General features: G+C 41.4%; 1 protein-coding gene across 48 annotated transcripts in view; it reads left to right on the top strand.

Moving 5' to 3' along the window:
• Kif21a (kinesin family member 21A) overlaps window positions 1–15,620 on the top strand; it is a 115,376-nt gene extending 99,756 nt beyond the window's left edge. For 24 of the 48 annotated variants that reach the window (XR_015623945.1, XR_015623944.1, XR_015623943.1 and 21 more), the window contains 7 exons: window positions 5,511–5,647; window positions 6,625–6,805; window positions 8,243–8,407; window positions 9,734–9,851; window positions 11,561–11,731; window positions 13,106–13,305; window positions 14,385–15,620. Coding sequence is in view for 42 of the 48 variants with exons in the window: in XM_087556713.1 (XP_087412839.1) it covers window positions 5,511–5,647; window positions 6,625–6,805; window positions 8,243–8,407; window positions 9,734–9,851; window positions 11,561–11,731; window positions 13,106–13,305; window positions 14,385–14,478 (1,066 nt within the window). In the remaining 6 variants the exon portion in view is untranslated. 48 annotated transcript variants of the gene reach the window in all.
• The last annotated feature ends 204 nt before the right edge of the window (window positions 15,621–15,824 follow it).

Here is a 15,824-nt window from a genome sequence, read left to right as displayed (position 1 = left end):
GATTCACAAATCAGTTACTTAGATATTCCTTCTTAATTTTTTTAAAAAATGTACTCACCAGAGGGCATGCCCTTTAAATTGACCCAGAAAGGCAAATATTGTGCTAGTGAACAAAGCAGCCCTTGCTGTCAGTCAGCTGGCCCATCATGGAGGAGGGTAGGGCATTAGAAAACATATCGCAGAAATCCGTTTTCACTATGTGAAGACTTGGTAAATTCCAGGTACTTTGCATTCACAATAATTCTAAAACCTTCTGTCACATGTAGAATATAGTGGCTCACAAGTGTAACCCAGCACTTAAGATGCTGAAGTGGGGTACTTGGGGGCAGACTGTACATCCAAGGCCAGACTGGGCTACATAGTGGCTTTCAGAACAGTCTAGGGTACAGATTAAGACCTGTCTCACCTTTTCTTTTCTGTCAGTCTTAACAATCTTAATAATCTCCTCGTAGTCTACTATTTTGTTATAAATATATTTAATGGACAGCACTAATTTTATGGCTATTATCCCCGTAAGTAATATGTTGATTCAACTGAACTCATGCTTTGAAAATTCCCTTCCCCTTATCTGCCTTTCTTTGGGGCCCTGTTTTGTAGACTGTCATTTTTCATCTGTGCCATGCGGACCTCACAGTTTGGCTCTCCGCAGGTTTCAGGCCACCGCTACCTTCCCCATTCTCCCCAGGACACTGCACAATTTTAAGTTCCTAACAGCTAGTGCACTGCAGTCTGCCGGGTGGAGTGCAGGAAGTGTCTTACCTAACCAGTTATTACGGAGGGACCTCTTAGTCAGAACTCTGGTTTTGAAAATAAGTTAAAACCACGGGTTTTTAAACTTGCAAATATAGAATGAATTTGCCAAACATCCACACTAGAATGTAGCTAAAACAGCAATTACCAAGCTAATTCCGTGCAGAGTTACTAGAATGTTCTTTTTGAGGTAGTCATCAAATTCAGCCTTGGAGTGATGTTGTTACTGTTCCTCGCTGGTTCCTGAGTTTAAGCGGAGGTGGAATCTGTGGGTTAGTAATAGGTACAGAGTTTCTGTCCCCTAAACTTGGTGGAAAACCAAAAGCTGCCAGCCCCCTCCCATTGTGTCTCATTTAACTATTCTTTAAACTTGCCGATTTCCGATGCAAACAGAAAGGGAGTGTTTACAAAATTCCGTTCAATACACTGTTGATTTCGGTCTGTTGTCAGTGTCTTGCCTGTTTGGATATCTGTTCTTTTTCCTCACGACTCTAACTCTTTCACTGTAGGTCTGATGAAAGTGACCCCTCTTTGTCGGAGGTACACAGGTACTCTCTTCCTCTTTCTCCTATGTCCCTGAATTCCACTGCTGTCCTAAACGCTGCCTAGAAATCCTGAGCAAATCTAAAAAAGCTCAGGTTTTTGTTTTTTTTTAATTGCATGCATAGCTCACTGTAAGCCTTGTAAGAGCACTAATATTTTAAAGCGTTAGTTTCAATGTATCCTGTGAGTTTATCTTGTGACGTAGAAGGCAAACACTTGGAGAAGCATAGAGGCTTATTCGTTGTTGCCTATATAACAAGATAATCATGGAAAAGATAATCATGTGTCACCACTCCCAAGGTCAGAAGGATGGGAACCTTAGGGCTGAGCAGTCCTGCTGCTTCTAAGACTAGGAGCTGTGTGGGTGTCTTTTCCTGTGGGTTTAAGCAATTAGAAGTAAAATGTTTATTTTGTAACCGCATACTAGATTCTAAAAAGTATACAGTCGTGACAAAATCGGAAGAAAATCTTATATCTAATTTTTTAAAACTGATAAATGAAGTTTAAAAAAATAGCATTACCGTTTTTTCATGTTACGGATTTGGGGAGGGACTTCATTTCTTTCTCTTTTTCTCTTGTTCCCTCCCTCCACACTTACCCGTTTGTTTCCTCTTTCCCCTTGTTTTCCTTGTCTTATGGTCATTTTTCTGAACATCAGCAGATCCTCCAGAAGGTAGGCAGGGGAAGGGAGAAGAAATTAATCTCGAAGCATTATCCACTGGTTTGCATGGATAAAAAATGAGGGCTTTTTTTTTCTTCTCCACTCAGATCAACTTTCATACACATTTACATAATTTAGTCTAAGTTAAAGAAATGTTTTAATGGTCATTTTTATATTTCAGAATGTGAACAGATTAATGAGGAGACAATAAAAATACCTTATGCGTACTTTCAGAACCCACATTTCTCCATCATCTTAGTGGTGACTGAGAGAAAAATATTAACAGCCCTACTATGCTGAATGGTTTAGAACACTTTAATCACCTAGTGAATACTTTGAATACGTTTACCTTTCAGCACTGAGATTAATTTTCTTCAGAACGCTAGATAACCAGTGGTATTGACAGCTGTCTCAGAGGAATGCAGAAAGACTAGAGTTTCGAATCTCCAGCGCGCACGCACGCAATGCTCGGGCAGCTGTAGAGGCCTATGACTGGGCAGCACTAGGGGAGCAGAGACAGAGGACCCTGGCGCAAGGTGGCTTGTGAGAGCAGCAGAAATAGTGAGAGATTTGCCTCAGGACACAAGGCGGAAAGACACCTGACCACAGCCTTAGGTCTGCTTATACTGTGACACTTGTGCCTGTCCCCAGTGGCATGAGCCCACGCATGTGGGAGCATGCAAACATATATGCATGCCACACATATGTGTGCAGGAACAAAGACTGTGTAAGAATAACAAAAGCTCCCTGCTTCCCTGGAAGTTAGCTGGGCTAGGCATGTTAGCTTGGTACCCCATGTTGTGTCGGGAGGCACAGCTGGTCCCCTGACCTGTTCCTTTATGTGGTATCAGGAGACGCGGTGCGGGCCAGCTCAGTGGTTTAACCGTGCAGCTGTGTTCTCGCGATGGTTTGCGTCACTAAGTCACAAACAGCTCTCACACTGCTAACACGGTTTTCGTAGTTACTTCTTCTCTATGTGTACAGTGACCGTAGCCTCTTCCAGAAGGATAACACTCCTTAAATGCTCAAAGCATGTCTGTAAGCTTCACAGTGCTCACACTTTTCAGAGTAGCGTTTCTCCCATTTCACTTTTCATTTGTTTAAATTCTTACATTACAAACAAGTTACGGGAATTGATTCCAATCTGAAATTTTGCATGAAGGCAGATAAATTGGAATATACATACATACATACATACATACATACATACATACATCTGTATATATGTATATTTGTCTTTGTATATCCAGAGATAATCTCCAGGATCCCTTTTGGAGATGTGGAATTTCTTTCACTCCAAAGTTTAAAAAGAAAAAGAAAAAGAAAAGAGAAAGAAGAAGACAAGGAACTACAGTATATTAAATAATGTTCTTAAAATTAGCCTGTTTACCTCCTGTATGTTTCTATCCATTGTGGGTTTTTTTTTTTTTTTTTTTGCCAGCCTCCTTCAGCTATATGAGAACTAATTTAGTCTCTTTTGTGTGTATATGTGACACCACTCTAAATATTTTAGTTTCACAATTATGTCCTTTTCCCCCCCACACACGTACTTCTATCATCTTGACAGTTTTATTTTATTTTTTCCTGAAGTTGGAAAGATTCTAGTGTTTGGTGTTCATAAAGCACAGCATCTAGAGCTAAATAAAGTCCATTTCTGAGGTGGTCTGAGCAGAATGCAGATGGCCTGGCATGACGTCCTACTGTGTTTACTTCTTGAGCCAACCCTTGGCAATTTCGATAGAGAAACCACAAATAGTTGCGCTTTACCTTAAACTCAACAGGCACCACCCTCTCTCTAGAAGTTAGTCTTTTATTTTTAAAAATTTTTATTGCATATTTTATTTATTTACATTTCAAATGTTATCCCCTTTCCTGGTTTTCCCTCTGGAAAGCCCCCCATCTTAGCCCTCCACCCCTTGCCTCCATGAAGATGCTCTCCCTCTTGATTCCCTGCCCTGACATTTCCTTAAACTGGGGCATCGAGCTCTCCCCACCCCCCCCATGACCAAGGGCCTCTCCTCTCATTGATGTCTGACAAGGCCATCCTCTGCTACACATGCGGATGGAGCCATGGATCCATCCCTGTGTACTCTTGGTACTCTTGGTTGGTGGTTTAGTCCGTGGGAGATATGAGTCTCTCCTATCTTTGACTGTAAGGATAGGTTTAAATTTTACCCAGTGATCGTGTTAATGCTGCACATAACTGACATCCTGTTTGGGTAATCCTCCCCGCCCCCAGGCGATCCAGTACAATATCCTCCTATTAAGTTATCAATTTAATTAGCAAGCTGCTTCTGTTATTAGAGCCAGTGAAGGACTGATTAAATCCCAAAGGTCTTCCAGATTGACCCTTTGCCCCTGGTGTGCCTTCTTCAAGCACACGAGTTCCACAGTCACATCACTCTTTCTGACAGGCATCCTCTGATGGACTTTATCAGAGTCATCATGTATCTTCGTTCATCATCTACAAACCCTCCAGGGAGCAACCCCCTAAGATTGGCCAGTGTGTTATGTCTTAAACTGATGGGCATTTACTTTTAAAAAGTGTTTATGATGATTTGTCCAATATTTTTCCACGTGAGGCTCAACCAGAAGTTAATATCTGGGGGTTTTTTGAGGTGGTTCTGCCCCCTTTATTGATCTTTGATTTCTAAGAGCGCCGAGGGTGGTGTTTTCCTCCTCTATGGAATTGTCCTTCAGAGAATTATGAGTAGTAATGCTAAGAGTCTCAAAACAGAAACATTTGACGTTGTAGCTCACAGCAAGAAGAATCAGCAGCGCGTTTGAGTGACCGTTTCTGGTCGTCTTCCCTCCTCCCGATGCTCATTTGCATTCATAAACCCCTTGAACGTCAGGGGCAGACAGGGCACTGACAACCTTTTCGGTCTCCAGTGCATGGCCCCCCTCACAGACCAGACAGACGCTCATGAGGAGGAAATACTGTAGGATACAGAGATAGTAATCTGTAAGCCGTTCCCCAAGAGTTACGTCTTTCATTTTAAAATCTTTGAGATCATCAAAGGTTTTCTTCCCACCCCTTTAAGTTGCTGATGCCAGAACATCACCATTCCCCTAAATGCCTTTCTATCCATATTTCTATCCCCCCCACCCCATTTTTCTTTGAGAACTGCTTTCTGTGTGCCTTAGGTCTCATGTGTCACGCTTTGTCCAGTACATTCGTTTTAGGCTTAGAATTTCATTCTGCTCCATGTAAAGTCATGGCTTTTGAGTCACTCGTTTCTACTTCCCTATTGGTCAGACCAAGGAAGAGCTGTCAGAGGAGGGCTGGCGCGCTTAGGAAGAAAATCCACTCATGTCATTCTATCCTCTCAGTGTTGGCGGAACTGGTTGCTGGTGGACACCCAATGAGTTCCGCCCTGCTGTCGCCTCTCACGTCACCCACTTCCTTGTTGCTAAAAGAATCAAGGGAACAGTCTGGATATTATTAATAATTGCTTATAAGGGATTTTTAAGGAAACTGTGGGGAGGGGGGAAGTAAACCTAGTTTAATAATAGAGATACTGAAGTCGATCTTCCCCCCCCTCCCCCACCTCAGGGGCATTATCAACCCATTTCCTGCCTGCAGAGGAATCAGAGCGTCTTTCCTTCAGTGTGTTCACGTAGCTGAGGGGCACACGAAAGCTGTGCTCTGCGTGGATTCGACTGATGACCTTCTCTTCACTGGATCAAAAGGTGCTAGAAATGGCTGGGAAAGATGGCTCAGTGGTGAGGGCTGCCCCGGGGTCTTCTGTAGGATTTTTAGTTGTTGCCAACCTCCCAAGTCATGCAGCCCACAACTGCCGGAAACTCCAGTTTTGGGGAATCTGGCGCCCTCTTCTGGCCTTCACACACACCTGCACTCATGTGCACATACCTCCACATAAACACGCATGCACAGGAAATGAACTTAAGAAACAGTGCTGGTAACCATCCAATGCTCACACGTATCTATTTAAAAATAGCTTTTAAACAGGATTATGAAAAGACTATTTAATTCAAGCGAATCCGAGAGGCCGGTTTGAGGATCTAAATTGCACAAAATCTAAAAATCTCTGGTTAGTAGGGAAGGGAGTGAATCCGCTGTTTAGTTCTGTGAATGCACTTGGTGAGAGAATGCTTCTCCCTTTGGTGATGGATACCGCGTACCACGTTCTAGATTTTTGAAATGGATGGTATGGAGATTTACAAGAGATAATTAAAATTTACAGCGTGGCAAAAACTCAGTAGCAGCCACCATTTCTTAGTACCACATCAGAGGTTGTGAGCCATGACACAAATATGCATTAATACCACAGCTCCCATGAGCTACATGCTGTAGCCTCATGTTACAGATGAAGGAACTCAAGAGTAAAATGGTTTTCCTGTGTTAATTTAGCTAGTAGATTTACAGACCTCCAACCCTGCACCCTTAGACCCTTTGCTGCGTTTAAGAAACTAAAACAATGAGGCAGATAGCAGACCTCCTTCTCTTTGTTTGTTCCCTTTACCTACCTTGACTATGAAATTACCACAGACATTCAAGGCTGCCCTATGGTGCTTAGTTCAGGAAAATTGCAAAGTACCCTCATCCTTTGCTGTTTCATTCCCATGGTGGGATGTTGTTTAAATAATTTTTCCTGGTAAAAGAACCTAAAATAGTTCATGTCTTCTGTTTTCTTTGTTTGTTTCAGATCGTACTTGTAAAGTTTGGAATCTCGTGACTGGACAGGAAATTATGTCATTAGGGGTTCACCCTAACAACGTTGTGTCTGTAAAATACTGTAATTACACCAGTCTAGTCTTCACAGTGTCAACATCTTATATTAAGGTGTGGGATATCAGAGAGTCAGCGAAGTGCATTCGAACATTAACGTAAGTACTTTTTGAGAACAGCGTGAAGAGTGAATAGTTCTTTTTTTTTTTTATAAAATACAATAGAATATAAGGCTGCGTGTGTATTTTAGTTTTTTAAAAATACCTAGCTAATCCTCAGAGGATGCTTAAGTGTTCACATAAACATGCAGACACAATATGGGAGGAAATCTTAGAGCACAACAAAGAATGGAGAGTGAGAAGGAAAAGGTGGACCAGACTATGCTTTTACCAAGTGTGGATTTCGTCTTTTCCCTTTCCCAAACGCTGAGGCCATGCTCAAGCACACCGTTTATTACTTTAAGGAATTACGTGACTTAAATAAGTATCAGTCGTTGGAAGATGGCTGGTCGTTGTTGGTAGAAAGGAAGTATTTACAACCTTTCACTAACCTTGAAATAACCAAGTGCCTTTTAGGATGGGCACACTTCCTGTGTTGCAGCTAGCACGAGTGTTCTAACTACAGCTTGTATTGGACAGTAGGGGCAAGAGTCCTTTCTCACTGTGTGCTGTTGTAATGTCTGAAAACTACAAAACGAATAATTAGTATTTTGATTGTAAAATTGACATTCCCCTTTTCCCGAATCAAAATTGAAGTGAACTCAGTAACTGTATACATGAGGAAAGAGAACGCTGAATTAGTTTCTAGTTAACAGTAGAGATTGCTAGCTGTTAAGAGTTCCTTACTCCAGAGTCCCTGTTTCCTGCACTGGATAGGACGCCCGATCGTTCCAGAAGTTCCGCAGAGAAAGAATTCCCTATCTCCAGTTAGAAAGGTCTCAGTTGAAGTTGCTCATTAATGTCAAGCCAGAAAGATTGGTTTTTAACCCTGTACTTTAAATGTTAGTCAGGGAAAAGATTTCAACGTTAGAAACAACTCGTCATGTAAATTTTTTGGAGGAAATATAAGTAAACTGCGAGTAACTTTTCAAAAACCAAGTGGAGGGTCTATTCAACTAAAGCTGGCAGTAGTTGAAATGTCCCACTCAGAGTTCTTAATCTTAGAAAACAATTCTGATATACGAATGAATGCTGGTGAGCCAGGCCAGCAGAGGGCTCCGGCAAACTGCAGGAGACTGTACTGCCCCTGAGTCATTGCAATATTCACTGAGATTTAATCTAGTACCTAGGGTCATTTATAAAGGATGTTTTAGTCTTCTCCGTCTTATGACATGGGGTTTGTAGCATAATAGACACACACATTAAGAATTTAAACCGTAGCATCCTGGTTTATTCATACACATGTTCTCTTAGTTGGCCAATACTCATTCTTGGTGTGACCAAGTGCTGGATACTGTGTCAGGCTCCGTGCATGCAAGTGGCCGTGAGCCGAGGTAGGTCCTGCTGTTGTCTACAGAGAGGCTCTTAAGAACTCAGCTGCCAGCCAAGCTCGGATCTGAAAACACAACTTCCTTTACTTTGCCTTGTACCTACTAGGTCTTCAGGCCAAGTTACTCTGGGAGAAGCTTGTTCTGCAAGCACCAGCCGGACAGTGGCTATTCCTTCCGGAGAGAGCCAGATCAATCAAATTGCACTAAACCCAACTGGCACATTCCTCTACGCGGCCTCTGGAAATGCTGTCAGAATGTGGGACCTCAAAAGGTAGCGCTTTTAGAGACTGTATCTCTTGTGTATATCAAATGCAGCTTTCGAAACTGATGACATTAATGCTTGTGGAATTTGGTTTCCACATGTCCTCTAGTTCACTTTTTTTTTTTTTGTTTGCTTGTTTGTTTGGGAGACAGTTTCTCTGTATAGCCCTGGCTATCCTATAACTCGCTCTGTAGACCAGGCTGGCCTTGAACTGAGAGAGTCACCTGCCTCTGCCTCCACAGTGCTGGGATTAAAGGCATGCACCACCAATGCCCTTTCTGGCTCACATTAAAAAAAAAAATGTTTCAACCTATATTTCATTTTGGGTAGAGCAATACAATTTACATATTCAATGGGGGTGAAAAAGGAATGATTTGATAAGATTTAAGCAGAATTGTTTCTTTAATTGCTTCATTAGTACAAATCTATGTTTTAGTATCAGAACTAAATACAGGTTTAGTTTAACAAAATGACTAGAAAACAGTTTTTAAGGAACCGTATTATTAACGTCCTAGAAGTTAAAGGCATTGCTGTATTCCAGCAGCTTGCTCTGAGATAGGACTGCCATATAAGCTCATCGTTACCTTCTGACAACTGATGGCATGCGTTAATAGAAAAGGAGTTGGAGAGGGAGGAAGGAGTTCTTGCTATTTAGCTCAGTGTGCCCTGGAACTTCCTGAGTTCAAAAGAAGGTTGGGTCAACAGCTATGACCCACCATGCCTGGTAGCTTTGTTTATTCTTCCACCTATCAGATATCTGGTCTACCCATGTTCAGTCTTACTAATGAATAATGAAAAGGCTCTCCTATTTCTCATACATGCAGTGGCACACAGATGTGGATGCATACAGATATGTTCATATGTACATATGTGGATGGTGTATGTGCATGTGTTGTATGTAATATGTTCATGTATACAATAAAATAACCTCACTTTGATAGCCTCATTGATGTTGTAAGCAGTGATGTCAATGTCTTATTCAATTACACATCGAGTCTTAGAAGGATTAGTCATTGAAGGTGACTTTCATACATTCATATATTTAATAGATTGAAGTTTATTTGGAGGGGTTAAGATTATCTTTTGACAATTTCTCAGAATTTGGTGTGATTCATAAGTTACATTAAACTTTGGGATAGGATCTAAGTAGTTTCCAGCTTCTGTCATAGGATATTAGTTTGGCCATTTCTATTTAGTCAACGCAGAGTTTCAAGAGGCAGGATCTGAAATTGAAAGGAAAATCAATGAATAATATTGTGAGCAAACATAGATTGTATGGTCTTCTTCCACCTTGCTGTGAAGCGCTCTCAACGGTCGTTTTGTTTCTCTTTAAAGGTTTCAGTCTACAGGAAAGCTAACGGGACACCTGGGCCCTGTTATGTGCCTTACGGTAGACCAGATCTCCAACGGACAGGACCTAATCATCACGGGCTCAAAAGACCACTACATCAAAGTGTGTATGAGCAGAGTTTAAATTACATTTTCTTGAGTGATAGGTTTGAAGTATTCACTAATCTAAGCCCTGCCCCACTTCTCTTTTCTTTCTCCTCGTAACCATTGAGGTTAATTGGGTTTTTGCTTTGCAAGAGAGCAGGTGGGGATTATTTACTGGATCGTGGGTGACTTGCCCTAATCCTCAATGATTATATTATTTAGCATAGATACTCCCCCTCCTCCAGTAAGTATTAGCTGTCGATTGCTCCTTGGGGAGGGGGAGGAGGCTCACGAATGCCTCCCTCATCTATGACTAGTGTTGAGAGGCCACAGGCTTCAGAAGGTCTTTTGCAGATATCCAGAGCTGCTGTGAGTTTCTGAGCTCACTGGCCAGGTCGGGTCTAGAAGACAGTGTTTCACAACCCTCCCCATCCTCTAGCTCTTTCTTTCTGTCTCCCTCTTCTGCGATGTTTCTTGCACATTGCAGGTGTGAACTGGATGTTCTTCTTGCACCTGACATGGCGCAGCAGTCACTTTTTCTCAGAACTTTGCAAGATCACTTTCTCTTAACTAGTCACCTAGCCCCCAATTTTACCCTTTGCTTCTTTTGTTTTTGCAATATTTTCTTTATTTATAGTTACTGGTTTGGTTGTTTTTGTTTTGAGAAAGGGTCTTAGGTAGTTTGGGCTGGCCTTGAACTCACTCTGTGGTCAAAATGACTTGGACAACTAGTGTTACAGCATCTAGCTCTCAAGTGTAGGGACTATGAATGGGTACCACTACACCTAGTGTCCTAGTTTACTTCTCTGTTGCTGTGATAAAATTTCTGACCAAAACCTACTTGGGGAAAAGAGAGTTTATTGCATTATTGATTATAGGCCAGCATTAAGGGAACACAAGGCAGGGACTCAAGGTAGGACTCTGGAAGTAGGAACTGAAGTAGAGACCACAGGAGAATACTGCTTATGGGCTTTCTCCATGCTCATGTTTAGCTAATTTCCTTACACAGGTAGCTTCTTATACCTTTCTTATACATCCATAGGCTAATGAGATGGTACCACTCCAAATGGTCTCTTCCACATCAATTGTAAATTATGGAAATGATCCACAGACTTGTGCACAGGCCCATCTTATGGAGGCAATTAGTTCCTCAATTGATGTTCCTTCTTCCCAGATGCGTCAAGTTGACAACCGAGATTAGTCATCACACCCAATTGTATCCTGTTCTAAGGACTGACACTGGACTTCATACATTCTAGTCAAGAACTGTACCCACTGAGCTATATCTGCATTGACTGATTTTGATATTATTCAATCATAGGTTGTCTTTTTCAACCATGCAAAAGTGAAAAGGTTGGGAGGGTAGCTTTGGGAAGGTGAAGAAGGAATCTGGGATTGACACACCACCTGATTTTAGCGGAATAACATGATTTGCATATTTCAACCTCAAATACATCCATACATCATGTCTTCAGCTTTGAGTGTCTCATTTGTTTATTCAGACATGAAAAAAAGACCTAATTGCTTTCCTTGAAGTTTGCAGAAGATGTGATGTGCAAACCAAGTGTGTAAAACAGGGCCAAGGGTATTCCTCAGAGTCCTTTCCCACAGTTAATGCAGTTAGCAGATCCTTTCAATGCACACTTGTGTGGCTTTGAATAAGCACCTGGAGGCGCTCGTCTAAAAGTTGAATGGGATGACTCCTTTCTCCCTGGTTCTCTCCTGCAGATGTTTGATGTGACTGAAGGAGCTCTTGGAACTGTAAGTCCCACCCACAACTTTGAGCCTCCTCATTATGATGGGATAGAAGCACTGGCCATTCAAGGTGATAACTTATTCAGTGGGTCCAGAGACAACGGAATCAAGAAATGGGACTTAGCTCAGAAAGGCCTTCTTCAGGTAATTCGGAAACTCCACGGGGTGTGAAGTGAATATTTTCGACACCACACAGGAGTCTGTCCAGTAGCTCGATGGTGGTGGCAGTGGGGGAGAGGGGTTCTATTTAGATTATCGCTGTTCAGCCAGAGATTTCTCTTAGAGACTTCCTTTAATTTTTTTAAAAATAATTTTATAATCTTTATTATAAAGGCAGCCTGCAAATAAATGTAAACATCACACATCAGATTTGACTAGACCCAAAGTCTAGACAACTGAGTGGTCTTCTGTAGGGCGAGAGTAGGCATTTGGGTGGAAGCCGTGGAGCTTCGCCTCAGATTCTATACTTTCCATGTCAGATATACTGTACGTGTGTGTTAACTTCAAGAGTTTTCACCGCAAGAATGTGAGTCTTCTACTAATGCATGCTAGGATGAAGTAGAACTTCTGCGTAGATCTGCTTATTAAATAGGTCACCTTCAGGCAGAGCAGTTGTACTTGTTCATGGTTTTTAAATACACGTCTCTTCCAAGCAGCCCCGCGGTTATCTGGAGGGAAGACCCTCCTCTGTTGTGGGAGCATTTCCTTGAGCTCAATGGGCAGTGCGTCCACACACTACAGCAGGGCCGCACCATGTCAGTGCGCTGACCATTGCCTTTCACTCCTAGCTTTAAGGGGAAAAAAAGATGAGTGAACAAAGAGAGTTGTTTATAATTCTTAGTACCATCAGTGCTCCATGGGTCTACTTAGAGGGATTACAACTGCTGCCCCTTCCCTGCTTTCAACCTTCAAGCTAAAGACAGAATGAACCAGTAGCATGAACGTTAATAGAAAACACTTGACAGCAGGTGTATATACCGTGTTCAGGTGCTTTCAAACACATATATTCATTTATTCATGGCTGTGATTTTTCTTGTGCTGTGAATATAAATGTTTATACCTAAAATTTGGTCATGCTATCGTCTCATAGTTTTTGTGCTCGTCATGATGTATACAGTTAAACTCCCCTTTCCTTAAGCTTTGTCTGGCAAAGTGAATGATTTCGTGACGTGGTTCTTTTAATCCACATGCCCAGCTTGTAGTTTACAAACTTGTTTGATTATGTACGATTGGGGTAGAAAAGAGGAGAAAATTTTTTCTCTGTTTCTGAGTCTTTTTTAGATTCTATAGATTCCTGATATTTCTGTCTTTAGTACTGACAACAGTGATGGAAACTGGGAAGCAACTTGTAGATTCATTGTCTAAATGGCTGAATGTATGGAAATGGATATGGTAACTTTAAGGACGTTCTGTATTCCTTGCCCTGAGTTCTACCACTAAAAGCACGGTGTGACACAGGGGTGTGACCGCTCGCTTTGTAAGGTTCCTCTTAAGTTCTGCTCTCTCCCTTCTCTTCAGCAAGTCCCAAATGCACATAAGGACTGGGTCTGTGCCCTGGGCTTGGTGCCAGGCCACCCGATTTTGCTTAGTGGCTGCAGAGGGGGCATTCTGAAACTCTGGAATGTGGATACTTTCGTGCCAGTCGGAGAGATGAGAGGCCATGACAGCCCCATCAATGCCATAAGTGTTAACTCCACCCATGTCTTCACTGCAGCCGAGTAAGTCTCCTCTTGTGGGTCCGCTCTGGGTGCGTTGCTTATACTCACTGTCAACAAATGCTGTAGGCCATAAGTATTTAGAAACACTGAGCACACAGATTGCTCTCTCATGGCAGTCTTCCTGTCATTACCTCTCTTTATCTTTAATACGATCTTGCTGTTTAGCCCAGGGTGGTTTAGAACTCATCACCTTCTGTCTTAGCCACCCTAGAAATGGGATCGTAGTAGCTTGCCATCACCCCTGGCTCCTAAATTATGATTTTTTTATCTCTATGGAGAGCTTTGAGTCTGGCTGACCAGAATGTTAGGCTACTTCTATATTAGAGCCTGCTGCCAGATCTTTTTTTGGTGACTTAGGGAGGACCCTGTATGCTCAGAAGAGAAGGGGAGGGGGTATGGGGAAGGATTGTGGGAGGGAGTGACCGGGAGTGGGGCAATGAGCAGGAAGTAAAGTGAGTAAGTTAAAAAAATTTTTTTTTAATTTAAAAAAAGGAAAAAGAATTCATTAATGACAAATTTTGAAACTTTTTTGTCTTCAGAAAAGCAGCTTATTTGCTATTAATTATACTTAGAACAAATTATTTTTAACAGTCGTTGTGCTTCTTTCTCCATTTAATATGTCAGAATGTGGTAGTAGCATCTGTTTCCCCTCTCCCCTGAATAGTTGGATTGACGAATTCATTTCTTGCTTTTCTGATGACTCACAATGAATTTTCTGTCTTAATCTAGACTCTTAGGAAGGGAAAAGAAAGCAGGGCAGACACAAATTCTACCTTCTCTTCTGGCCAGAAACAGAAGAAAACAGTAAGGTGAAAAGCAGAACCAGTGACATCAGAGCAGTGGTGGAGTCACAGATCAGGGGATATGAGGAGCGGGAGGCCTCTGCATCATGTGGTGCAGAAAAGTTGTAGGCAGGAAGCATTCTGCGTTTGCTTTTCTCCTGCAACACCAAACATGTTTACTTGCACTAAACATTAAAGACCCCCCTTGTTAAAAGGTTTCCCTGAGGAATTCTGAGAGCTATTTCTTGACCTCTTTGCCTCTGTCCATATGCCCACTTTAAATGTACTGTTTTGCAGTGATCGAACAGTGAGAATCTGGAAGGCCCACAACTTGCAAGATGGTCAAATCTCTGACACAGGCGATCCGGGGGAGGACAGTACCAGTAACTAACATGAGTGGGGATAAGTCAGAAGCCGAAAGTGCGATGATGCTCCGTGTTCCTTACTGAAAACGGTCTCCTGCACGTATTACTGATGGCATCAACTGGAAATATTATCTCAATCCATCTGCTAGATCACGTGTATCCTAATCAAATTGTTCTGTCTTGTATGTGAAATATTAATATCTACCAACACACACACTTCCTAAGATTGGATGTATTGCTTGAATCACACTTTTACTGTGGCTGAATTTTTTTTGTGCCTAGCTATAAAAAAAAGACACTTCAAATTATTTGAGTTATTAAGACATCTGCTTTTGTGACAGTCAGAAGTGTACCTGGAATAAAACACACCTACCCGTTAACTCGTTCAAATAATGTGGTTATAACTTACGCGTTTAAACATATATTGGAACTGTTAATCAGATTGTAGTCCGTTCATCAGGAATTTTGTTGGCGTAGAAGGGGTTCTAAATTTCAAAGGTCTTTCGGTGTAATGGAATGACAAAATGAGGACTTATTGGTCATTTTTCATAGTTGGCATAGTCTACTAAGAAAGAACAATTTGTGCTAAACTGCTCATGTTTACCTGTATTGACCAAAGCTTTCAGTTGTTCTACGTTCCGTGCTCAGGATTAAAATGCCGCACAACTGTTGTGTCGGCAGTGCTGGGCACCTACTCTGTGACGGCGAGCTGTTGATTTCCTAACAGAAAGATATCTTGATCTATTTTCCTATGGAATTGTTTCTATTATTACCTTTTCATTTCTTTTTATTTAATAGTAATAGCTCCTTTCTCTTTCCTCTGATTTTTATATGCTGCTAAATATATTTTAAATATACTGTGTTTGCACACACTGGTAGCTATGATGTGTTTGCACACATTGGTAGACTATTATCATTTGTGGTGGGAGCCAGTGTAAATAGGTAGATTGTAAAGAGAGACTATCTTGCATTATGACTGTATGAATTTTGATTGGGTTTTGTTATAGGATGTATAATTTATCCGTCTGCTCAGAGTATTAATTTGTAAATTCTGCAAGGTTAATTTTATGTATAACTTTTGAAATTATTGTCTTGTGTTATGTTTTTTTTGCCCTGAAAATATTTGTTTGTAAATGAAAGTTTAGCTTAAATAAACGTGTGCTATGAATTGTTTTTATTACACTAGCCTTTTTCTAATTGTAAGAAAATTTCAGTGTTGGCAGATCTTTTTTGTCTGTGTGTGATGTGAGGAAAGATTAGCGAGCCATTCTTTTCTTTGGTCATGAGACCTGAAATGATTTTGAAAGGCTCCAGTTGTAACCTCATCTTGACGAACTGTGGAAAAACTGGTTAAACCAATTGATGCAATTGA

This window comes from Rattus norvegicus, chromosome 7 (genome assembly GCF_021556685.1).
Source record: "Rattus norvegicus strain SHRSP/BbbUtx chromosome 7, alternate assembly SHRSP_T2T, whole genome shotgun sequence".
Taxonomy (NCBI): Eukaryota; Metazoa; Chordata; class Mammalia; order Rodentia; family Muridae; genus Rattus; species Rattus norvegicus.
This window is presented reverse-complemented; position numbering and strand designations above follow the sequence as displayed.